The 27,204-nt window shown below is 35.6% G+C and overlaps 2 protein-coding genes across 2 annotated transcripts; both read right to left on the bottom strand.

Annotated features, from left to right (window-relative positions):
* Nucleotides 1-708: 708 nt before the first annotated feature.
* On the bottom strand, nt 709-6,973 carry LOC132598589 (uncharacterized). Its single transcript, XM_060311551.1, has 18 exons — nt 6,673-6,973; nt 6,412-6,529; nt 6,077-6,264; nt 5,858-5,965; nt 5,300-5,364; nt 4,663-4,768; nt 4,114-4,197; nt 3,761-3,907; nt 3,549-3,677; nt 3,187-3,254; nt 2,887-2,920; nt 2,724-2,808; nt 2,338-2,405; nt 2,155-2,268; nt 2,016-2,051; nt 1,859-1,945; nt 1,091-1,182; nt 709-1,006 (listed from the first exon to the last, which is right to left on the bottom strand). The coding sequence occupies exons 1-18, from the start codon at nt 6,802-6,804 to the stop codon at nt 835-837; spliced, it is 1,833 nt and encodes a 610-aa protein (XP_060167534.1). The 5' UTR covers nt 6,805-6,973; the 3' UTR covers nt 709-834.
* Nucleotides 6,974-10,144: 3,171 nt separating this feature from the next.
* LOC132598588 (methionine S-methyltransferase) lies at nt 10,145-24,385 on the bottom strand. The gene is made up of 12 exons (XM_060311549.1): nt 24,019-24,385; nt 16,269-16,462; nt 15,944-16,150; nt 15,690-15,785; nt 15,405-15,593; nt 15,146-15,334; nt 14,796-15,032; nt 14,024-14,158; nt 13,459-13,776; nt 13,143-13,322; nt 11,252-12,211; nt 10,145-10,723 (listed from the first exon to the last, which is right to left on the bottom strand). Exons 1-12 carry the CDS (start codon nt 24,260-24,262, stop codon nt 10,424-10,426), a joined length of 3,249 nt encoding a protein of 1,082 aa, XP_060167532.1. The 5' UTR covers nt 24,263-24,385; the 3' UTR covers nt 10,145-10,423.
* Between the last annotated feature and the right edge of the window lie 2,819 nt (nt 24,386-27,204).

Genomic DNA, 27,204 nt, shown 5'->3' with positions numbered 1-27,204 from the left:
GTGTATGAATTACATCCTCCTTTCCATGTCACCTCACAAAATAATAATATAATATAATAATAATAACTTTTTTTGTGCTGTACATTTACCACTTTGATAAATAAAATATTTTAGTTACCAAAAAATAATAATATAATAATAATGCATCGGTTTAAAGACGAATTCAAAATTTAAAATTTATGCAAAATTTTATCAATATCATATTTTTTGATTTATTATATTCGAAATCCTGTATTTATATTATAATGATTTTTTTTTACCAATTTGCGTCAAAATAAAAGTAAAAAATTATCCCTACCGAGCGTTTACATTCATTGCATGATTTTTAGCAACTATACTTAAACCAAAATGCATCCAAGCATATATATCCATGACAAGACACTAGAAATGCCCAAACAATAAAATTTATTTAATGCCAGTATTGTCTGAATTAACTTGAATGCACCTCGACTGATCTCCGGGGCAACATACTACTACACCACAAGCACAAGTGACCCATGAACCTGTCCAACAACATTAGTGTCAAAGGCACTTAACTAGGATTTGAACCTAAATCTCTAAGTAGTTATTCGTATACCTCACTCACTCACCCATTCACTCGGGGGGCTTGTGGTCAAACTTCATTAATCATTTAAATCTGAAAAGAATGAGGCATTCCTAAATGTTTAAGAATTAATATCTCAAAAAAAAAAAAAAAAACACACTCACTAAACAAGTAGGCAATATGGTATTTACAGTAATAAATGTAGTTTGAGAACCGAATCATTGGCTACTGCAGCTGGTTATAGCATATACATTTCATACTCTATATTTCTGCTAATACTGTGCTAGGAATTATGGAAGGCTATTGGTACTAAAAGTTTCTTTACTAGGATCTGATTTTTTAGCAGTCTCATGAGTTTCAGAGGGACTCAGTTTGTAGTCTAAACCAGCTCCATAATGCCAAGCTTCAAGTCCGCGCTTCCATTCGTATCTCATCTTGGCTGGAAATGACCCTATCAATGGCCTAACACAGAATGATAATTGTCAGGTGGCTATGACACCTAGTTACAATGCAATAGGAAATCAAAGTATTACAAAAGGTCATTACCTAATTGCAGGGTCAAGGAAGGTAGAGAGAAATGTATAGTATCCCAACATGACAAAATGTCCCGACCAGTCAAGAAGCACAGGAATTCCAACCTGAAAAATCATCCGGGTTTTAGTTTTCCTCACATCTAGAAATATTAGAATAGTACCAAATTTCAGAGTGAAGTGACTCGTATTGATTTTATAGATGACAGAACTCTATGTCTTTCAGACTGTGAGGTTGCATGGGCAAAGCTAGTGTGAACTAGCTGAACTCCAGTAACTTTGGTCCAAATTCTGTATTTGCCTTAAGAAATTAATTAAATATGTATATACTAGCAATGTAGAACCCAGTAACATAAAAGAACTAGAATCCTGGGCCCATAAGCTTCATATCCTGGCTTTGCCTCTGTTAGCCATAAGATGGTGGCTGTTCCATTGGACTTAAAAGCAAGCACCGCCAGTCAAGCCATTAGAAGTTGGACTATTTGCGCCTTATGGCCTTTTTCGAGGCCACTCTTTAAATTCTGTCCTTGTTAGCACAGTGGGCTAAATTTTGCCTTTTAAAAGTAGCTGGATGAATCTTTCTTTTTGCAGACAAATTTAGTCCATTGGACTAACGGAGACAAAACTTAAATAGTGCCCTCAAAAAAGCTATTTGTGCATATGCCCCTTAGTAATTCGTATTTTGAAGGATATGATATATATAATAGAAGAAAATGAGCAATTCCTTGTTCCTTAGTGCGGGATGCAAAGATGAGTAATAAAGAAAAGGCAGCCATATATTTACCTGCTTGAATATTGATGGAAGAATCTGAGGTCTCGTTAACATTACGAGGCCTAATGTTTTCACAAGAGGCCCAAACTGTATAACATCCTATATCGATTAAGATGAAAGGATATTAGTTCTAGATACAGAAACCGTAAACCACAATAAGATAGTTCACCTGAAGAAAAGGTCTCAAGACAGGATCCCCTAGTTTCTGCAAGCAGATGACAACAAGAAAAGCTTAAAGAACTCAAAATCCTATGGAGTAATAAGAATATCAAAGCAATTGAACACCTTATCGAATTATAATGGCGTACCTGCATACTCATGAAATTGACAAAAAGAAGTTCATTGATGAAATCTGGTGGAATATTGGACTGCTTCTTTGCTGACATTGCCCTTTGAAATAACCAGGAAGAACTCAAGTTTGGCTGCAGAACATAATACATAAGTATAGTGGTAGAGTTATTCAAGTGTTTATGTATCGGCTGGAAACTCACCATGTAAGGATTCAACATTGACAAGCTTTTAGAGTCTAGAAAATTGCCTTCAAGTGCTTCATATATACCTTGTCCACAAAGAAAAAGACCAAAAATAATCAGTCACTAGAAGCTATATTTTTTTCCCAAGCGGGAAAATACCTATGCACAAGCTCCTTTGCGGGTCAAAAGATAAGGAAAGGATGGTCAGGAAATCTATTTTCTTTCAGCCAGAGCATAAAATATCACGTCCATTTAAAAAATTTAACACATTTTAATTAAACTAGTCAAATATCTAAGAGAGGAAAGCTGGTTGACATATGCGTCATCAGTCTTTAATTCTTGAAAGAAGGTTTCATGTATTAGGAAGATGTTATAGATTGAAATAAGATAAGATAAACTTTTACCAGTAGTCAATCTCCCTAGGTGCCTAGTCAAGCTCCCAAAACCACCAAAAGAAACTGGTGACTGTATGCCGCTTGCATCCCCAAACTGTAGATATTCAAACTCAAGTATTCTATTGACATGTAACTGCAATTTATCATGTCTTTAAAGGGTTTGATGAAGCACCTGTAAAATACGATCAAAAGCTGCTGGCAATGGACTGCCATCAAAATGAAAGGGGACAGAATTATCAGAAATAGTACGAAGAAAAGTGACAAAGAAATTTTTGATAATAACTCTTGACTTATAATATACCAAAATGTTATGTATCAAAATGCAAGGTGTTGTACTTGTATATATTTAAGGATGCTTCAATTATTCAATTATCGATGGAAAAGCAAATTAAGTTAGGTGGCAAGTGAAATAACAATAGCATCTTATGGATATAAATCATGGCCTAAGCAAGACCTTAAAGTTAATGGCTACCTGTCTCTATATGTTGGGAAAATGCCATATATTATCCTCAAGATTTCCAGATCGTCGAAAGACACGCCCTACAAATTCACAATGGAAGAAATTAGAGGTTGATTAGATCATTAAGGAGACCTGACAAATTTATACAACAAGATAGCAGTTCCTGTTAATATCCAAAGCACCGGAAGCTAACGCGAACAACAAAAGCAATAACATGAGTCCCTTGGCAGATGTTTTTAACTGGCTTCAGATCTTTCAGGGGTTAACTTTCATCTAAATAACATCAATTCCAAGGGACAAAGACAAGCTACAGCTTCCAGAATACGAAAAAGAGAAAACAGAAGTATGCCAAAATAGCATACTCCAAAAGTTACCTGGTACTTTGGCATCAAATCCCAGTAATCTTCTAGTAACTCTTCCAGCTGCGGAGCTCCCAGTTGAGGATCAACATAAGTGAACATATAAGTGGTTCGGTCTATGGGACCCGAGCCAGCAGGAAATGCCTGAAGATCATGGGAACGTTGTTATTCGCTAAGCACAAAAAAAATCACATTGCATGCTTTCCAAGTACATTGAATTGTTTTACCTCCCAGAAATATTGGACTGGTGACTGGCCAACTTCTTTAGTGGAGGCACTGCTAAAAATGACATCACTTGTAGAGTTCTCCTTAAAACCACGGCAGCAAGTACCAACGACAAGGCACATACCATCTGGTTTCCTTCCACATCTAATCTAAAGCAATTGTCAATCATAAGAGCCAGCTCAAGACATTAAGAAATGAACTAATAAAAGAATCTAAAGAGGATGTTAGTGAGATATAGAAGACTTTTATCAAAAGCATCAGAGTAAGGATTATTAGGTCCAAGTAATCCTTGAATACATGATATATTTTGAAAGAAATAGTTATAGTTGAATGCTTTAAGAAAAAGATTATGCACCTGCTTTACAATAGGAGAAAAATTGCCCATTGCATCAATGATGAGACGTGAGAATAAAGTCTTTCCCTCCTTTAGTTGCAACACCTGTAAGAAGAAAAGTACGAGCAATATCTGGATGAACTTTACTCATCTACTATGAATTCAATAGTAGCAAAAAGATAATTGACAGCATTCTTTGATGGTAATGCGAAACCCTGAGACCATACCATCCCTCAGCTCATCTTCATAACTTTGTGAGATTAAAGTACTAAACTTCCAAGTTTTTCTCTTCGAAAGAATTCTAGAATTTTGTGATTTTATATTTGAGAGATTATGTACTTCTGTTTAGAATTGTGGTCTTTTATCTCAGCCTCTTCATTCTGGCCATTGTTAGGTTGGCCAAATTGAACAAATATCATTTGAGGTTAAGCACAAATTCAATCAAGGCAAAACCCAATGCTAAATTAAAACACAGATAATGAAAAGGTTGCTTTTTAGCCTAACCTAGGATGCAGCCTGAGTGATAAAGTGCATGCTTAAATAGCCACATTTATGAGTAAGGAAGCATACTGCTGCATCCTGATACACGGATATGTTAGAGACGCTGTAACCTTCAAACGTGACACCTCCAAGGGAATCGAAACGCTCTTTCACAATCTCCACAAGCTTTACTGGCCTGCGAACATATAAATATAAAAGAACATTAAGACGTTGAGCTAGGTTTTACATAAAATAAAGAAATTATAAGCAACCAATAAGTTCTTGAACCATGTTCTTTAAAAAACTTAAAAAGAAATTATGTGCAAGCAAAAAACCATCCAAACAATAATAATTAAAACTTGTATGATGTTCAGATGCGGCATAGAAGCACTTCACATCATTGAAAGTAGAAGATACTGATTTTTCCAACTTCTAATTACTAAGTTTCCCATATCATTGAGAGTATGGGAAACAACACTAACAATGCTAACTATTCTTCAATCGCGAGCTAGTTGTGGTCGGTTACATAAATCCTCACCATCCATTTTGTTACATAAATCTCCACCAGATGCTGGAGTTCTCATAGTGTGACGGATGAGTCTCGTGTATTAACTTACATGCAAACAGAAAAAAAGAAGAGGGGCTTGATGTTCTTATAGTAGCAAACACAATAAAACTTTACAGTTATGAACTTTGGATGCAGACAAGGTATGCAAAATAGACTTACGAAACTCCAAGATTGAGAATGCCCTGGACCCAAATGTCCCCCTTCCCTTCAAATCCACATCTATTCTGCAAAGTGACACAGAAGCCAAAAGAGAATAAGTAACGATGCCTAGAAAATAGTAGGGGACCCTTAGTAGGAAACAGATCCAATATGTCATTTCAACATTATGCAAAATTAAACACTTGAGCAACAGTATCGGTAAGATGTTCAACTTTGCCCCTTTTTGCTATATCTATCCTCACGCCCAAGACCATTTGCAAAATGAAAGAAAATTTGTTCCTTATAGGCCTTCCAAACAAGAAATGGCAGGTCCGCACTGGTAAAGGATAAATCATTATTACCAGAATTCAGGTTACTCTATGCATGAGACTTAAATTATACTTTAAGACAATATCAAGGTACATAGTGTTATTCACAAAGCAAGAGCAGTTCAAATACCTAAACAACAATCTTTTTATCTGTGAAGACAAATTAAGGCTATCATTGCTCTCAGGTTCAGGACAATGATAAAAGATTCTTCATTGACAGATCAAACAAATTCTAGGATAGAGAACATACAGGGTTGAAACTGGCAGCGGTAGCCTCTTCAATGTCGTCTTCAGTTAAAATGCCAACTTCAACAAGTTCCAGTAGCTCTTTCCTTGATATGTTCCATTCTTGCTCCCTCTGTTCATCAATTTCCCAAAAAGTCAAAACATTATCGGACTCCTAAGCAGAATTACTAATTCTAAATAGCATATTTGAATCCCACTAAGGCAGGGGAGTATAATGCAATACCCCTTTTAAAACATTCCTTTCCACAACTCCAACTCGAAGACCTTTGGAACTTAATGCTGTGGCAATGAAGATTCCCAAGGTACCTCCACAAACAATGACATCGAACATTTCCTCCCAATTTCCATCTTGATCAGAATCTTTGAATGATCCAGGGGCAGAGGAAACTACTTTCTGGGGTTCTTCTACAACTACAAACAGGAAATTAAATATTAATGATATCCATTTATGGTGCAAGAATTCAACAGTAACAAGTAGAATATCGAATAAATACAGTTGTTGAGGACCTATTTAATAGTAGAACAAATGTAGTTTTTTTCAGAAGTATATTTATCTACCTGCTGAAGCAGAGCAAATTTTAGACCACAGCTGGTCCAATCTTTTTAATGCACTATATGAGTATGAACCACCAGCGCCACCAACTTCCCCACTTACTGCCATTCCCTCCATTATCCTCTGCAACGAGATTCAATTTTCATATTTATTCAGTATCCATCAGCTTGAACAAACTCATTCATGGTGTATTTTGATATACTACACGTTCTTTGACGATGCACCAAAAATATTTCAAGAATGAGATTGAGTAAAGAGAGTGTTACCTGGGTTCTTGTAGGAGTGGCTTGTGCTTGAAAAGAAACTTTTTTTCTATTCCCAAAAGGTCTAATTGCACAAGGGTACTGAAATACTCCATTTTTCATCATACTTGGCAGCAGCTGCAGCTGAAGCGCCATTATGAGAAATTCAAGATTCAAAAGAAATGGATTCTTGATTTCTTTCTCTCAGGTTATCATGCTTTAGAGTAGTAAACCAACTACTTCTCTGAAAGAATAGTGGAAATAACATGAGAACAAGCGTTAGACACGTTAGACTTGTAATCTTGACCATCCATAAATCTCGTAACTTTTACTTTTCACTGTCACCCATGCGTGGTTTTATCAAATTAGAATTTGTTCCACTTTTTGGTCTTACAAGGAATGGATACTTTTTATGCTTTTAGTGAATTTTTTATTTGTTGTTAATTTGTATAATGTATCTATACATCATTGGATATTGGTTGTAGTCATTTTTTCCTACCATTATTAATACAGATTGTTGTTGAAGAGGCAAAAGTGGTATTTGTAATTTCTGTATATGTATCATGAGTTGGACGACGCGCAAATAATTTTGTGGCAGTTTGAGATACAAAATTTCTTATTGGTTGATGTACGGAATTTTGAATCATAATTTTCCCACGAAAGCTCAGTGATTTTAATTGATTTTATTTCTTTCTTAAGTACATGTTGTGTTAAATTCAGCATTGTATTTTGTTTGATCTGTATTCTCACCAAAGTGAGCTCCTCGTCAATAATTGTCAGATAAATCCAAAATGACATCTAACTCGGGGATTGAAGTTGGAAACTATAATTTAAACTGTATCATCCCTTTTTGTCTGGCACCATTTACAGCCCGTTTGGATTGACTTATAAGTTGCTTATAAGCTGTTTTCTGCTTTTTTGAGTGTTTGACTGACCAGTTTAAAGTCATTTTGTGCTTAAAATAAGCTCAAAAAAATAATTGGACCCATTTGACTTAGCTTATCTAAAGCAGCTTATAAGCTGAAAACAACTTATAAGCCAAAAAAAATAAGTTAAACTACCCCCAACTTATTTTTTTTAACTTATAAGCTGTTTGCAGCTTATAGACATAAGCCCATCCAAACAGGCTCTTAGCTATGCACGGAGTTTAAGAAACAAGTAAGATTTTTGAACTTTGTGGTTCAAAACAAGTTAAATATAGATTATCTCATAAAGTTAAATTGTCTCTAAATATAAACAAAATGACAATATTTTTGGGACAGAACAAAAATAAAAGATTACATTACTACTATTAAGAAGCACGGGTTTTACCACTATTTCGTCTTCCGTTGTGGGGCCCCACATGAAAAAAAAATATTTTGGGCCCCATATTAAACAGCCCATAATAAAAAATAAAAAAAAACAAAATTGTAAAAAAAAAAAAATGGGCCCCATATATATTAAACAACAACTAATATTAAAAAAAAAAAATTGGGCCCCATATTAAACACCAATCAGTATTAAAAAATAAAAAATAAAAATTGGAACCCACCACATCCAAACTCACGGGAAAAAAAAAGTGGACCCCATATTAACAAAATTAAGCAATATTAAAAAAAAAAAGTGAATCTCATATTAAAAAAATAAACAATATTAAAAAAAATGTGGGCCCCATATTAAACACCATGTGTATTCGTAACAAACACTAATATAATAAAGTTTTAAATACAGAACATAAACTACAATGTTATATTAATCGTGTTTTGAGCATAGTTTCCCATATTGACAAAATCAAGCAATATATATATAAAAAAAAAAAGTGAATCACATATTAAAAAAATAAACAGTGTAAAAAAAAAGTGCAGACTTTGTATTCTTAGCAAACACTAATATAATAAAGTTTTAGATACGGAGCACAAATTACAATGTTATATCAATCGTGTTTTGAACATATTACATATATATATATATATATATATATATATTATATTATATGCATAAAAATAGTGCAAACTAATAATGTCCAAAAGGGTGAGCCCCATACTAAACAACACCAAGCAATATAAAAAATAAAAATAAAATAAAAAAAGAAACTATATAATTAGACCCATGCTTCATCGTCCGTTGTCCCTTAAAAAAAAAGGTGAGCCCCATACTAAATAACACCGAGCAATAAAAAAAAGGAAGAAAAAAAGGTGAAACTCACCACATCCAAACTCACGGGAAAAAAAAAGTGGACCCCATATTAACAGAATCAAGCAATATTAAAAAAAAAAGTGAATCCCATATTAATAAAACAAATAGTGTTAAAAAATAAATGCTTAGAAAATCAAACAATTAAATCAATAATGATGGACTCATTGCCACATGCGTATCAACCCATTAGTGGGATCAAATGAAATTATTGTACAACAACATACTTAAAATACTCATGAAAAAAAAATGGACCCATATTAAAAAGAAAAAAAAAGACAACGTAAAAAAAAAAAAAAAAAAAAACGTGCACCCCACATACTAAAAAATCAAACAATATTCATGTAATTCCCAAAGTATCCCCATCAAGTCAATAATAGTGGATTCATTGCCACATGCATATTAACCCATTAGTGAGAGCAAATGAAATTATTGCACAGCAAAAAACATGAACCTCATATTATTACTTTTCTTCAAAATATTTAATTGTTGTATTTACTATTCCGCCATGTCATTTATTTATTATGTTTACTAAAATAAATATACTTAAAATATATATATTTAAAAAATAAGATACAATTTAATTACTTTTTTATTTTTATTCTTACTCTAATAAATGTGAAAAGAGATTAATATCAAATGAAGATCAAATAATGAATAAGATAAATTAGTCAAATTATAATTCTAATTCACGTTTCTTTAAAAAAAACCATGCAAAAGACAACATGACAAGTAAAATGAGTTAAACCGAAAATATTTACTAAAAATTTAAAAATAGCATTTCTTCGTTTAAATAGAAAATTAATTTCTATTTTGTTTCGTTTCAAACAGGTAAAATTAATTTAATAATGTGAATTAAATTTATCCAAATCAAAATTTGATAAAAAATAATAAATATTTTACACTTTTAAATTAATTGAATTAAAATTGAAAATATCAACTGATGCTTAAATATTGCTATTATTTTATCTCAAAGGGAGGAAAATAATTTTCTTTTAAACAAGTCTTCTCTTTTAAAAAGCATTAATAAATTTTCATAGCAAACACGAATAAAATAAAGTTTTAAATACGGAGCACAAACTACAATGTTATATTAATTGTATTTTGAACATAATATATATATATTATTATTATTATTATTATTATTTAAACACAACTACATATAAATAAATACATTATAATCCGAAGTGTTGGGCCCGTGCGCAGCACGAGCATATCTAGTAAATTGAGATAAGAGGGAGTATATATCAAGTTTAATCCACCATAAACCAAAACTTATAAGACAACCTCACCCCAATAATAAGGTTGGTAATTGGTAGAGGGGTAAAAAGAAAAATAAAGTTTTCTTAGTTGTTAAGCGAATGTAATTCCAATAAACGAAGTATAGCCGATAGTCCTCCGCAAATATCATGGAAGGAATCAAATCGAGCATCAAAGATTTTCGTATACAGATGCGTTAAACAAAAACCAAGTTGCCGCAAAAACAGATATTCAGGTGTTCTTACGCACCGGATTGGGGCTTATTTCACAACAACCAAGTTGTGAAAAGCAAAAAATTTAAAAGAGAGAGAGACACTTAGACCAGCCTTGGCTGGATTGTCTTTCATTTACTGACCATATCTCTAAATTTGACAATGCAAGCTAACGCACGCTCGAAATCACCATCTTCTAAGGCAATGGTGAAGCGACAGTAACCAGGAATTCCAGTCCACGAAGAGCTATTGATGCACAAACCAGTGGTCTTAAGCATGGCTTCTCTGATATTTGTGTCATCAAGTTTACCTTCCCATGAAGATGAATCTTGGCCGATTTTAACTGCCTTCCCGAGATAGGCAGATGGCTTTGCCACCACTGAAACACCAGAATGCGCCTCAAGCACGTCCCAACCACAACTTTCAAGGGTCTGTTACACATAAATCAGGACAATTTGTATCAGAGAATTACAGTCAAGAATTACCAACTTGGAAGCTATTTATAACAAATTATATATTAGGAGGCTGGACACGACTTTAATTTTCTTCAAATGGTGAGAAAACAGATGCCATGTATTTTAGAATTCAGTCGCATGGTTTGGCCACAACAGCATATGAGCAATTTGTGCTAAAGCATTCCTATGTTCCTTCGATGGTCCTTCAATTTGAAGTCCATGCTATAGTAGCTGACAGAACATAGCTGCAATTTGCTCCTTTTTATAACTAAGATGTGCTTTGATTACTGCTAATTGAATATTATATTCTTCGACGAGTTTCACTGAAATACCTAATATATAAAGTAGAGAAAATGGTCTAAGCAGTGACTCTAATGCATTCCCTTTTAGTCAAGATGATGACTCATGACGAAAGTTCGAATGCTGATACAGAAATGACCAGAAGATGAAGTAATAATAAACATATAATTAATGTGAATTGACCTTTCCAACAAAAACAAATACCTTTTTCAAGAGCTTATATCGACTAGCCAGAATATTTTCCTGCTCTGAGATTGCATTGGAAAGTTCTGCTGTTCGTTCTCTTTGATCCAACAGCTTCTTTACTTGGTATTTGATAGTGCTGTGAGGTTTGCTCAAACCTGGAAAACTGTGGAACGCCTCAATTAGAGCAGGCTGGTCTAGAAGCAGAAATCCAAATGTGACTCCAGCAGTAAGCATGTTCAGAAACAATCCTCCAAGCAAAGAAACACAGAAAGACTGGTTCTCAGATCTCAGTTTTGCTAGAGTGTCCTCCAAATTCCAGCCATCCCAGCCCTTGGAGTTGAACTCCACACCAGAAAATGAAGTATCAATTATGACCCTTGCCCCAAACTTGGCACACACAGATAATATACTCTTTATCTCCTCATTGCTGTAAATCTGCCCAGTAGGGTTGACAGTTGGTCCGGCAATAAAAATCCAAGGTCTGTTGACAGTCTTCAAAAAACTTTCAACCGCTTTTTGCGTCAATTTAAACCCTTCCTCTGGATTTGTAGGTATGTATGCTATATTTGCTTTCACAAATTTTGCAGCAGACACATAACTACCGTTTGAGCCAGCTGGGAAGCATAGAGTCCCACCTTCATTGACGCAACAAAGTACCAATTTGCTAAAAAGAGCAAGAGGGCAGTCAGCATATATGAATTCTGTCTTGTTGTTCGTTGGGAAACCATAACTACTCTCCATTAGTTGTCTAATGTTGCTTGTGACATCAATTTCTGACTCTGCAATGTTCTGTCTCACAAAGCTCTCAAAGATGGCTGCCTTGACAGGAGTTGGTATAGGTAAAAAACTTTGATCTACATCCATGTGAATCAGAGCATTATCTGTATCAGTAACAGATAACTCTGCATGATTGAGTACTGAGGATACCGAGCTAGGAAAGCCAATCATCTTGGATACTTTCAACTTCTCGGCTCCTCTCTGGGAGAATGTGTAGAAGGAACTTTTAGTACATAGTGCTCAAACAGCTAATTTAGGCAGAGTTTAAAGAGACATGTGCAATGAAAAAGTAGGAGAGTGCACACATTCCAAGATTTAAAATATCTTGTGTGGTACATTCCTTTTATTACTATTTAATAATAGTATTACGATTCGATGGCCCCCCAAGAGAGAGACCCATGTCCTAGAACCCCTGCCAAATGGTGATTCAAAATAGGTTCTATATTTCTTAAAACCCAATTTGGTGCTTGCTTTGATGGAATTTGGAGCGCTTTAAGTCAGCATAATGCAGCCCATTTCAAAATCAAGAAAATTCCATCTTCGCCAGAACTCTCTCTCTAGAGAATTTAATATGAATAAAGGCGCCAAAAAAGAAAGCCAAATTGCCAGACTTTTTCCTTTCAGCCCACATTGGAAATCTTTATAGACAAGTAAGATGATTATTTAGGACAGCCACATATACAGATAGAATCCAGAAAACGAGTGTAACATCGAGATACTCAAAGTTAAAAGGCAGGCCTTCTCTTCTTTTTCTCTTTTCTTCACTGTCCTGATTTATTTACATTTTCTTATACTCCAGATCAGATTTTATAACAACATACCCAGTGTAATCCCACAAGTGGGGTCTAGGGAGGCTAGTGTGTACGCAGACCTTACCTCTACCTTGGAAGGTAGAGAGACTGTTACCGGGAGACCCTGGGCTCATAGCAAGACAAAAATAGGCAGTAGCAGCAAGCAAAAGCAATAGCAAGATAACCAGATTAGATTTTATACCAGAGACGAAAAACTTAAAGTGCTATATTTACAACTTACATCCAATGGCTATAGCATTGACTAGCAAATTCACACATCTGAACAGCAAGGCTAAAGAACTTTTTCCATTAGGCAATCACAAAAGAGCCGAACTACTAACCTGAGCAGGTGGATGTCGATCTGCAAGCTGAAAAGCTAGAAGCTCGTGGAAAAGACAGCCATAATAATATTGGCTTATAAGAGCAGTATTTCCTTGTAGTAGTTCCATGGTTTTGGATAATGCTTTATAGATAGTTTCGTCTTCTGATATGACAAAAGCAACTTCCAGATCCGAATATACCTGAAAAACAAAAGAGCTACAAATATAAAGCCAGCTAAATATACCAGCCAGATAACATAGAAACAAATGACAAAACAGGACCTAAAAATCTTTTAGAAATGCACTAGCATATAGTTATGGGAAAAAATAAACCTACCTGATTCTTTACTAAGCCACAGACAATAGCAGCATGTGAGGGAAGAGGATTTACAGCAAGGTATTTCAGGAGCCCATTAGATTTGGGGAGGCTGGATAGCTCAAACTGGTCAGATATGTCTAAAAATAGACGACATCCAATTTCCCTAGTGGTGTCAAGTAGGTACTCAAAAGAAGAACTAGTAACTGATTCAAATTGCGCCATCCCAGTAACTACAACTTGGGGCTTCAACTTCTTTATCAGTTCAACCAACGAATCAGATTGGCGTGGAGCTTCAATAACAGTGATATCCTCTGAGTTACTTTCAGTTTGACTTTTCTGCATGAAGACGAGATTTCAAAATGGTTAAAAATGATCAATAAACCCTATAAGAATGCTCATGAAAGATGAACGGACATATCCCTTCAAGTGCTCACTTCGTGTACTATTAAAAGTTGAAACATTAGTAAACTTGGTATTTATAGAGAACTACATTTTTCCATCAGGCTAGTGAAACAAATACATGATTTTTTTTCTGGGAGGAATGGTAAGGATTACATTCAAAACCGAGATGGACAGCAAATACCTCAATTTTCAATGATGTCAGCCATTGCCTAGGCAGGTGTCGTGACAGTTGCTCATCCACAATTGCTAGATGTGGCAAGAATAACCGCAACAGATTCTCTATCGCCACAGCCCTTGAAGGGAAGACAACGACATTCTGACATAAAATCGAGACGCCCATATTAGAATACATAATAAATGCAATATGCTTGCAGAAATAAATCCTCGAAAGATGCTTCCGCTAAAGTCCCCCAGCTCAGTCTAGAAAGCTGAAATCTTAACTACTTTTTTAAAGATGTATCTGTTGCATGACTTGTCAGATAATCCTAGTTATGTGGCTTGCAGCAGCTGACTACGAAAAATTAGTTGTATTACATTTTCTATAGAACTTACAGTTCCCGTTGATGCCTTACCATGAAGGTACAGTGTTCAGTGCATCCTAACTTGCATTTCACACCGATTATTGCAACTTTGCAAGGCTAACTCGTGTTTGTTAAAGCATTGAGCAGGAAAACTAAAAGAAGTGGCTTCTCTAGATTACTTCAGAGAGAAATATGACAATTATGGATGTAAGCAATAAGCCTACGACTGTTTAAGTAGAAACTATATGCTAACATTCACACAACAAGCAAAACCCCTTTTTCCCCTAAAAAAATAGACATTCGCACAACAAGCTCCATATCCACCATGGCACTCTCTACAAGGCCATCTCTGGCAGCAACCCTTCTTAGTCTCCAATATATCAGCAAAAAAATCTTGCATAAAGAAAAATAACAAAGTTAAAACAATCTTACGTCAGCCATAAGAGGAAAATGGTGGTATGTTTTCATAAAGCCAGCAATCAGATTGCGGAACCATCTACTTCCTGCTGGTGATTCATATGAGAAAACAGAGTTCTCCTTAAGCACGTTAGCAAGATAAGCTAAGAAAGGAATCTTCTCATCTGCTACAGCATCATCTTCAAATGATAAATCCAGAGAATTACTGATATCCTGGAATCCATTTTTGATGAACTCAAATATCTTTTTGACCTGTCAGTTCAGCTGAATCAGTTTTACACGCTTTTGCAGTGCTTTGAAGTTTGAACTGTATATCCTCAATTTCAATTACCAGATCTGAACATATGTAAGCCCTTTACAATTACCTTATTTGGCTGACGAATTTGACAGCTGTACACAGACAAAGCATGAGAGATACGGCCACCAGCCTTGCCATAAGCCCATGCTGTTCGAGCACAGATAGGCTGATCTCCAACAAGTCCCATGAAAAATTCAAAGCGATGCATGCTACTTTTTTCGATTTCAACTAGAGCTGATATATCTGTGTCAGCTGCCTGCATTAACCTACTGTTTAGAGGCATAGTCTGTTGTAACTGTTATCTCAGTTAAAGATAATTCACCCACCTGAAGAATTTTAGTTTGCCAAAGCTTGTTAACACGAACACCACGGCGCTCGAATAATCGTTTGCAGACACCTTGCCCTGGACGGCCTCCCATGTTGAAGATCATAATGCCTGATGGCTTTATGACAGAAATACCTTCTTCTACTGCCCTTGCAATAAGCCCTAAGCCAAACTGATCTTCAACAAAGCCCTAGACACGATTAAGAAAAAAACATAGTTTCAGTGTGGAAAGAAGCAAGGGCATTTTCTACCAATCAATGACTTGTTAATCAGTTTATCACCCAACCTGAAGCGCACAATAATTGCTTAATGAATGCAGAAATTCTTCACTAGCATTTTCAGTAATCAACTTGGACATTGCATCTGGGTTTGGATTAAGAATCTGCATCCACAAGCAAAATGCATAAAAATCAGAATATGTGACCATAAACTTCCATCAACTGCCACGACATACTCAGGATCTCTAGCTCTGTTAAGACTAAAGAGGGAAAAGGCAATTGTGTAGATAACCATAACATGGCATGCAAGTTGTAGCAATACCTGCGGTATGCACCCAACAATTCGTTCAAGTTCTATATGATTATCTTTGCAGTAAGAGAGCAGATCAGACTCGTGAAACTCTATCCTATCTAGTAGTGTTTTCTTTTCATCATCATATATGGGTTCGCCATTGTCATCCAGAGCATTCAAGTATAAATTTATCCACGAGATCTTTACTGCTCTTGGATTTATATCAAGCCCATATACCTGTAAAACGATATTAAAGAAAAAGGAATCTGTAAGCAATTCCCTCAACCAAAGCATCATTTCCTGTAGCTCAAAATTGCAAGAGAAAGTCTAAAATACGGTTATTGATAAGCACAACCTTTGATGGTGACCATTTCTCGGCAATGGCAATGGATATCCATCCATTTCCACATCCCAGCTCTGCAACTGTCTTGTCCTGGAAGATGGAATCAGGGTGTCTATTTAGTCCCTCATAAAAGGTGAAGGACCAATCCTCTGGGATAAAGATACTGGGGATGACAATCATTGTCAGTTTCTTTCGCTTCTGGAAACCTACAAAAAATAAACAGACAGGCGTACTAAGAGAAGAAGTCTACAACAACAACAACATACCCAGTGAAATCCCACAATGTGAGGTCTGGGGAGGGTAAAGTGTACGCAGACCATACCCCTATCTCGGAAGACAGGGAGGTTGTTTCCGAAAGACCCTCGACTCAAGAGAAATCACAACGAGAAAGGTTAGATAAGCACAAGCAGTTCAAAGCAGAATGCAAATAAAACTAAAAAAAGCGAATAAGTCAAAATAAAGCAGTCTGAAAAGAAGGGAACAGTAGCTACCACAGATAAATAAGATAATCGAAGTACAAGAAACCACATATAGTAGCAAGAAACAAAGGGCAATAAACTATAAATCGAAACAACGACTACCTACTAGCCTTCTACCCTAATCTGAGTCCTCCAAAACTCCAAAACCTCCTATCTAGGGTCATGTCCTCGGTAAGCTGAACCTGCACCATGTCCTGTCTCAGCACCTCTCCCCAATACTTTTTCGGCCTACCCCGACCTCTTCTGAAACCATCCATAGCTAACCTCACACACCTCCGCACTGGAGCGTCTGTGCCTCTCCTCCTCACATGCCCAAACCATCTCAGCCTCGCTTCCCTCATCTTGTCCTCCACTGATGCTACTCCAACCTTATCCCGGATATCTTCATTCCTAATCCTATCTCGCCTGGTGTGCCCACACATCCATCGCAGCATTCTCATTTCCGCAACTTTCATCTTTTGGACATGAGAGCTCTTGACTGCCCAACACTCTACCCCGTACAACAAGGTCGGTCTCACAACCACTTTGTAGAACCTGCCTTTAAGTTTTAGTGGCACCTTCTTATCACACAGCAATCTTGAAACAAGCCTCCATTTCATCCACCCTGCGCCAATACGATGTGAGACATCATCATCAATATCCCCATTTTCTTGTATAATAGACCCGAGATATTTGAAACTTCTTTTCTTTGGGATGACCTGGGTACCAAGCCTCACTTCCATGCCAGACTCATGTGTCACGCCACTGAACTTGCATTCCATGTACTCTGTCTTGATCCTACTCAACTTGAACCCTTTAGACTCCAGAGTTTGTCTCCAAACCTCTAGCTTAGCGTTCACTCCGCTGCGTGTCTCGTCGATCAAGACTATGTCATCCGCAAATAACATACACCATGGCACCTCACCTTGAATTCGCCGCGTCAGACAATCCATCACTAGAGCAAATAAAAATGGGCTAAGAGCTGATCCTTGGTGCAACCCCATCTCCATTGTAAAGTACTCCGAGTCTCCTCCCACTGTCCTTACCCTGGTCTTGGCTCCCTCATACATGTCCTTGATCGCCCTAGTGTACGCTACAGGCACACCTTTGGCCTCCAAGCATCTCCATAAAACCTCTCTTGGCACTTTGTCGTAAGCCTTTTCTAGGTCGATGAAAACCATGTGCAGGTCCTTCTTCCTCTCCCTATACTGCTCCACCAATCTCCTCACAAGATGGATGGCTTCTGTAGTCGAGCGCCCTGACATGAATCCGAACTGGTTCTCTGAAATGGGCACGCCTCTTCTCACCCTCATCTCCACCACCCTTTCCCACACCTTCATAGTGTGGCTTATCAGCTTGATCCCTCTATAGTTGTTGCAACTTTGAATATCACCTTTGTTCTTATACAAAGGGGCCATCATACTCCACCTCCATTCCTCAGGCATCTTCGCCGTCTTAAAAATAACATTAAACAATCCAGTCAACCACTCCAAACCTGCCCTGCCCGCACTCTTCCAAAACTCCCCAGGGATCTCGTTAGGACCGGTAGCTCTTCCCCTGCGCATCCTGCGAACAACACCCTTAACCTCCTCCACCTTTATACTCCTACAATACCCGAAGTCGCGGCGCCTCTCAGAGTACTCCAAATCTCCCAACACAATGTCTCTCTCACCTTCCTCGTTCAAGAGTTTATGGAAGTATGACTGCCATCTCCGTCTAATGAGAGCTTCCTCTACCAATACTTGCCATCCTCGTCCTTGACGCAGTTTACTCGATCCAAGTCCCGTGCCTTTCTCTCGAGAAAAGGACCAAAATCATCCATAATGTTTGAGTTTGGATCAAAATCATACATATTCTTTCACATGGTGCACTAATAGTCCATTATGTTTGCATAAGTGGTGCACTTTTAGTCACAATCCCAAATAAATTTAACGGAAAAGAACAAAAATGCCCCTGAACTTTTAGAAAAGGTATAAAAATACCCTTTATTCATCTATTTTGCTAAAACTACCCCTCAATTCAACTTTTTGAGAATTTATTCCCCTTGACTAACGGACAACACTAATTTTTTTTAAAAAAAAAATAAATAAATTGCACATGACATTTTATTACTGAAAAATTGATTTATTCTTTTAAAAAGAAATCTGAAACCTTGGAATTTTTTTAAATTTGAAAAACTTTTTTTTAACGAGTAAAACCTTGACTAACGGACAACACTAATTTTTTTTCTTTTCAAAATGTGAAAAATTGGATTTTTATAAAAATCTGAAAAAATTATTTTTTTTATGGAAAAACTGTGTTTAAAAAAAAACCAGAAAACTATCTTTTTTTAAATCTAGAAGAAAATTATGGAGTATTAGTTTTGCACATTTTACTTAAAAAAACAATCAGTTTTTCAGATTTAAAAATTGAATTTTCTAAAAAAAAAAATGGGGTTTCCACCCGTTAAATTTTTTTTTCCAAACTTAAAAAAATTCCATATGTTTTAATGAAAATCCAATTCTGTTTTTTTTTTATATATATATATATATATATATATATATATATATATATATATATATATATATATATATATAAAAGGCTTACTACATTTGTTTTTTTAAAGAAATGGATGTTGAAAAAAAAAATTTCCTTATTCTACAAATAACGATTTTTCAGATTTCTTTTTAAAAGAATAAATCAATTTTTCAGTAATAAAATGTCATGTGCAATTTATTTATTTTTTTTTAAAAAAACATTAGTGTTGTCCGTTAGTCAAGGGGAATAAATTCTCAAAAAGTTGAATTGAGGGGTAGTTTTAGCAAAATAGATGAATAAAGGGTATTTTTATACCTTTTCTAAAAGTTCAGGGGCATTTTTGTTCTTTTCCGTTAAATTTATTTGGGATTGTGACTAAAAGTGCACCACTTATGCAAACATAATGTACTATTAGTGCACCATGTGAAAGAATATGTATGATTTTGATCCAAACCCAAACATTATGGATGATTTTGGTCTTTTTCTCCCTTTCTCTCCCTCACCTTGGCTAGCCTGAACAACTTCTTATCCCCGCCTTTGTCCTCTAGTTCTGCATATAGACGTTCGAAAGCTGCCGTTTTTGCCGCCGAAACTGCCAACTTTGCTTCCTTTCTCGCAATCTTATACGATTCCCTATTCGTCCGCTTCTCCTCCTCATCTTTGCTGTCTACCAACCTCGCGTACGCCACTTTCTTTGCTTCCACCTTTCCCTGGACTTCTCCATTCCACCACCAGTCCCCACGTCGCCTACCACGGCGACCTCTCGAGACTCCCAGGACATCTCTAGCTGTTTCCCTAATGCAGCTCGCCGTCCTATCCCACATACTGCTCGCGTCCCCCCTACTCTCCCAAGCCCCTATAGCCATCAACTTCTCCCCCATCTCCTGGGCACTCGACAAAGTCAGACTCCCCCACCTGATCCTTGGCAGGTCATCCGCGACCCTCTTCCTCTTCTTCCTCGTAATCCCTAAATCCATCACCAAAAGCTTATGTTGGGTCGCAAGGTTCTCACCCGGAATGACCTTACAGTCTTTACAAAGACCTTTATCCTCTTTTCTAAGGAGCAAAAAGTCTATCTGCGTCGCAGCCGTCGAACTACGAAAGGTTACCAAGTGCTGCTCCCTCTTCGGGAAACGCGAGTTGGCTACTACCAATCCAAAGGCTTTAGCGAAATCTAAAAGTGAGACTCCTCCTCCATTCCTGACTCCGAGGCCGAAACCTCCATGCTCATCATCATAACCCCCCGAGGTTGAGCCGATGTGTCCATTGAAATCTCCCCCTATGAATAACTTCTCGGTGGGCGGTATACCTCCCACCACTTCATCCAAATCCTCCCAGAAGCGCCTCTTCTCCTCCTCGTCCAAGCCCGCTTGTGGCGCGTAAGCACTAATAATGTTCAAGGTAAAGCCTTCCACAACTAACTTAACCGCCATCATCCGGTCATTTACCCTCCTAACCTCTACAGCCTGGTCCCTTACCTCACTATCTACTAAAATACCTACCCCATTCCTATACATTGACTTACCCGAGAACCAAAACTTATACCCGTCCACATCCTTAGCTTTAGATCCTACCCATTTGGTCTCCTGGATGCAAGCTATATTAATCTTCCTCTCCTTAAGAATCTTAACTAGCTCTATGGACTTCCTCGTCAAAGTCCCAATGTTCCAGGACCCTACTCTCAACCTAGACGCTTCCTGACCCCACTTACCCCCTCTAACTTTAGCCCCCGTCCCCGACCGAGAACATGACCCTAGTCTACCATCACTCACTATAGCCACTAAGGGGAATAAAAGCAAATCAAAGATTTATCTAAAATAAACAAAATCAATACTAAAGCATAATTATCAAGAGACTATATGCAAGTTAGGTTACTATGACAAGAAAGATAGCACTATAAGCTAAAGGAATAAAGGCAAGAATTTAAAGTCAAGAGTCAAGAATGTGTAGCAGGCAAGATTTAACAAGGTTAAAAGACACATGAATTAATATGAGCCACCAGAGGTATCAACTCCAGGTGAAAACAATTTCAAAACACAAAACAAAAAAAACATGTTCCACGCCGGAGTACTGTTAACGCCGGAGCACTGTTCACCGACGGAGTACTGTTCACCGCCGGAAACCCACTGGCGGAGGTTTCCAAATGCAGAAACGAGAAGACAAGAGGCAAAAAAAAACAAAGAAAAGAGAAGAAAAGAGAAGAGAAGAGGAGAGAAGGAGAGAGAGAAAAAAAAGTACTGTTCACGCCGGAAAAGTATACCCGCCGGCTGTGGTTCGCTTCCAGGAAGGAGTGGGGTGGGGTGGGGAGTTGTTGTTCTCAACAAAATTAATTCCTTTTTCATTTTTCTGGGGCAATATATCTGAATGGCATTAAAACAACTAATAGTAAAAAGGAGTTCAGAACATAAGTTGGACTTCTACGTCATCAATGTGGAAACTGGCAATGCCTTAAACTACATCATTGAACCTGAGTACACGATAAGCTTGCCTTTTGACCGTTGAGGAGGACACGCCCGCTAGATTAATAGCAGGTGTGTGAAGAATTCTTCGTGTGAATGTCGGAACCAATTTCTGAAGCTTAAACGAGATTTTCAGGGAGAAATGAAGACGTTGTTTGAGCTCTGATGGCAGAGAATTAGGTAAAGGTCGCTGGTTTGATGTTAAAACTTTTATTATGTTCTCAAGTTCTGGCTATGACAGGCTTTACAGAATCTATTAGATTAGAAGTCATAGTATCTCCATCTGCACAAAAATGTTCAACTTGCTATAGAGGGAGTAGAAGTGTCCCAATTTTTGTATCAAAATGATCAAAGAGAGCAATGCTTTGAGTGAATATGATATGTACAGAGAGAAAGAATGATAAATAAAAACTCCAATGGGCGTGAATGATAGTCAATGGTGAAGGACCAGGTGAATAAAATGAATTAGAGGCTGTGGACCAGAAAGAAAGAGTGAACATGCAGAGAATTTGGAAGTTGGAAATGAAGGATCCAGAGTTCTATTCCATACTTGAGGTGCCCCTTCTGCAGAACTACTTTACGCTCAGTGCACACATTCTGACACAAAGCTTAACTTGCCGAATTTAAGTTTCCAAAGTCTAATGGAACACCTATAGAAGATGATCCTCCTAATATTCGTGTACTCTGTAGAAGGAACAGCTTCCTTCAACAAGGTTTACAAGTAAGCCAATCCTCTTTTTAGCGATAGTACACAGAGGTATCACTGACAAATCAAGATCCACCTAAACATGTCCCTTCACATTTCCTAGTGTACCTGATGAATGAAACCAAGGAACTGTGAATCCCTCACACTTTCTCATTCCCTTTGGGCTCTCACATGTTAACTCTTATTCCTTAAAACAGCAACAACTACTATTCGCTTCATTCCCAAGCTAGTTGGGTTCAGCTCTATGAATCTCACCATCCATTCGAACAACTCTTATTCCAATAAATATTTTTAAAAAATGCTGAACCTAAAACTACCATAACCAAATGTTTCTACCTTCTTTAAAGGAACTACAAATCATTCATAGAAGCACAACTATCAAATAATGTGAAATTAAACTATAATACTCCCTCCGTCCCTAAAAGAACAACAGGATTTGGAGTACGATTTGTGTTATTCGACTATTGAGTTCTTAATACATGTTCAAAATCTACATAAAAACACTGTAAGTATCAGTTTTCTATAAGAAGTTTCTGAATTGTTTAAAAAAATTGCAGTCATGAGAAAAATTCTGCAACTGTACAAAAATAGTAATAGTACCAACCAAATTTGGACATTTGAAGTAAAAGCTTATGAACCTCATTGTTCATCAAATACACAAACAACAATTCCAATGAAGAATCTACAGTTTTTAAATAAAAATAAAAGGAAAAAAAGACGATGAAACTAAATATGATGAGAATAGAACAAAAAAGCTGATCAAATCTACACATCCACGCATTGACGTACACGTACATCTATAATATACTCACACCGTCCATTTTTACTTGTCATATATTGACTTGGCACACCTATTAAGGAGTCAAAAATAGAATAAAAATTTTACTATATCACCTCTAGTTATTGCTAAATAACCTAATGATTGAAATCAATAAAACATACTTTAAAAGTTGTGCAACCATTAAGAATTCTTTGAACTTGCCAAACCCAATAATTAATAATAAGGGTAAAATAGGTATGAAACGGTAAATTATCTCTTGGATTTCCAAACTGGACAAGTAAATATGGTCACCATTTTTAGTATATAGGACAAGTAAAAAATGTACTGAGGGCGTAACAAATTACACAAGCAAACGTAACAATCAAATTTCCAAATTGCTTAAAAAATTGCAGTCAAATAGAAATTCTGTAGCTGTACAAATAGTAATAGCACCAAACAAATTTGGACAGAGAAACTAAAAGCTCATAAACCTCATTTTTTTTTTTTGTTTACCAAATACACAAGCGACAATTCTGATGAAGAATATACAGTTTGTTTTTTTAATTAAAAAATGACTACGAAACTAAAATATGATGAGAAGAGAAAAAAAAAATGATCAAATCTACACATCCACTCATCGACATACACGTACAGCTATATTATGAAAAAGATTATACAAGTAAAATTGCAGTCAGAGACAAATCTCCAACTGTACAAATAGTAATAAAACCGAACAGAGTAAATAATAGCTCATGAACCTCGTTTTTTGCCAAAATACACATATGTGATGAGAAGTGAACAAATCTACATATCCAGACATCGACTTATACAAGCAAATTGATGATTATAAAAGGGAATTTACCTTCATATTGTTCAAGGACAATATCCTGAATCTGGAAATGATACGTTTGAAGGCATTGATCGGATGCTTCTTTAGTAGCAAATTGTTTTTGAAGAAGAGCAAGGAAGATCCGAGCTTCTTTACGGGTAGCCGGATCCTCCAGTCGTTCAAGTAGTGATCGGAGAGTACTGTAAGCTGCATCACCTGATTGCGAACACCGTTTTAGGAAGTCATCCGTCGATGTACACACTCCATTCACCGCCATTTTCTGCAAAAACTAAGAGAATGTGTTTTTTGGGGGAATGTGAAGAATGCTTAGGTGAAACTTCCCGAATATAATGGAGTGACTAATGGAATTAACATTTTACTCTGTATTATTATGGAAATGCTTTTTCTTTTCCTTTTAAGAAAAAAGAAAGAGAAGATGATGGGTGTGTTTTGGTATGGAGGAAAATGTTTTTTTTTTTTTTTTAAGGATATAAGTGTGTTTCTTATTTATTTTCTTGTGTTTGGTATATAAGTAAAAAATATTATCTCTAAAAGTATTTGTATATAATCTACTCCTTCTCGTCATGTATTTATTTTCATGCCCCCCTTAAGAAAACATTAACTAAAAGGATAATTTGACTAAATTATTTTTATTTTATTTTTTATATCAATTTAATATTACTCTCTTTTTCACCACATTTATTGAGTACGGATAAAGGTGAAAAACTAATAACTAATTATATCTTGATTTTTTAAATTGACAACTATTTTGGGTCATATATTTTTTGTAAGAATGACAAGTAAAATGAACTAGACGGAAACTAGTGTTTGTATTAAATAAATAATGAAAAGTACTCGTATAAAATTTTAAGTAATCAAGTTTTTTTTTTTGTGTGTGTGTTGCTAATTAAATGCTACCATATAGAAAAGAAATATAATTGTGACCAATTTAGATCAATAATATTTAAAGAAAAATTATAAAAGTGAAGGCCTGTCTAATTCTTCAGTCCCAGTTTATGACTTTTATCTTGTTTTGATTTGAATCGGTTGAATTTAAGAATCTTTTAACTTAAAATATCTTCAGTGTTTGAAAAAAAAAAATGCTTAGAAATAAGTTTAATCTGCTTTTTAGTATTTATATATTACCGTGTATTATCAAAAAATCTTATTTTTCACCAAATAAGCATTTTATTTATTTATTGGAAAGACCAAATATATATTACTCCCTCTGTCTCAAATTATATGTCGCTATTTTGTTTTACACTCCCTCTGTCTCGAATTATTTGTCATTTTTTTGTTTTACACTCCCTCTTAAGAGATATTAATTAGGAGGGATATTTGACTAACTTTATCCTTATTTATATCTAAGTTATATTTTTTCTTCATTCAATGTTTACTCTATTTATGTGTAATATTCATTAATGACAAAATTTTACTAAGGATAAAATGAGAAAAAGATAATTAATTATATCTTGAACTTTTAAAACGATAAATAATTTGAGATAACTAATTTTAGTAATCACAACAAATAATTTGAGACGAATGGGATAATTCGTACTATATTATTTTCCGGATTAGGATAACTAATATTTCCTTTTCGCCAAATAAGATATGTTAACTTAAGTTAGATACAATAGATACTTAGGTGCCATTTGGACATGGGTTTGAAACCTTGATTTGAAATCACGTTTAGACATGCAATTTGAATTTCTTAAGTTGTATTATTTTTATAGACATAAAAACCTCACAAGTTGTGAAAACTATCAAAATATTTTCAATTCTTATACAATCTTACCAAATAAGCAAGTCATAGTTCATAACAAAATTAATACGCTACTAGAAGGCCTTTCTAAAAAATACAACATCAATTGATCAAACTTTAATTTAATACAATAACATACCCAGTGTATTCCCACATGGTGGGCATTCCTCATAGACGCCGGCGTCGCATGAGCCCGACCGGCCCCGAAGGGTACGGACGGGCCCAAAGCGAGCACGACCGTCTTTAAACTTTAATTCAATAAAAAAGAAAATTTAACATGAATAGTAATGTAACTACTCTTTAATATAATCCTCCCACGTGGTTGACATAAATAAAGGTTGGTAAACAGTTGGTGAGAGTAATTGTTCAAAATATCTATCAACTTATGGGTTTTTTTTACAAAATATAAATTTATGGGTCAAGTTTTATATTTAAAAATTTTGAAATCATGATTTGAAATCCCAAATCATGCCTTTTTGGATGATTTGGGATGCCAAACCATGATTTGAAACCGGGAGATGAAATGCATGTCAAACGCAGATTTCATCTCATGGTTTCAAATCGCATGTCCAAACGTCTACTTACTAAAAAGTTGGAGTACTCCCTCTATTCACTTTTACTTGTCCATTTTGGACTTTTCAAGTTGTTTAAGAAATAATAAATGAAGTGCATAATTTACCAATATACCTATATTAATTTATGCATATTTTTATTGGAGTTCAAAAAATGATTTGAAGTGAGTAATTAATACTATGGGTAAAATAAGAAAAAATAAATTATTTTATCTTGATATGCTAAAAGTGATAAGTAAACGTAAAAATATATTTTTAAAATATTGGATAAATAAAATTGAACGGAGAGAGTAATTGATAAAGCTTCATATCTGAATCACAATTCCCAATATGGAAACTAAGGGTGTCAACCGGTTCCAGCCGGAACCGGACCGGGAACCGGTTAGGAAACCGGCCGGTTCCGGTTCCAAAACCGGAACCGCCTAACCGGTTCCGGTTAACCGGTTTTAAAGTCCAAACCGGAACCGGTCCGGTTTGGATTGCTTAATTTTTTTATTTTTATTTTTTGTATTATATATATATATATATATATATATATATATATATATATATATATATATATATTATAGTATTTATTTGTATATTGTAGGTATATTTACATATGTTATACAACTTTATAATTAAAGTTTAAATATTTACTGACTAACAGCCTAACAGCAAGTCAGCAATACAGAATAGTGTTTTTCGTACACATATATATGTATAACTTACATATACTTATATATATGTATAACTTAATATATATACTATATGTACTTATATTATTACTACTAATAAGGGAGAATCTAAAGATTTTGTAGTCACTTAGTTAAATTCTAACTAAATGCTTACTAACCAAAAGACTTCTCTTCCAAATTGAACCTTTTAGTTACATAGCTTTTTTTA

Source organism: Lycium barbarum, chromosome 6 (assembly GCF_019175385.1).
Source record: "Lycium barbarum isolate Lr01 chromosome 6, ASM1917538v2, whole genome shotgun sequence".
In the NCBI taxonomy this organism is placed as follows: Eukaryota; Viridiplantae; Streptophyta; class Magnoliopsida; order Solanales; family Solanaceae; genus Lycium; species Lycium barbarum.
The sequence above is the reverse complement of the archived record's forward strand: the minus strand, read 5'-3'. Positions and strand labels throughout refer to the sequence as shown.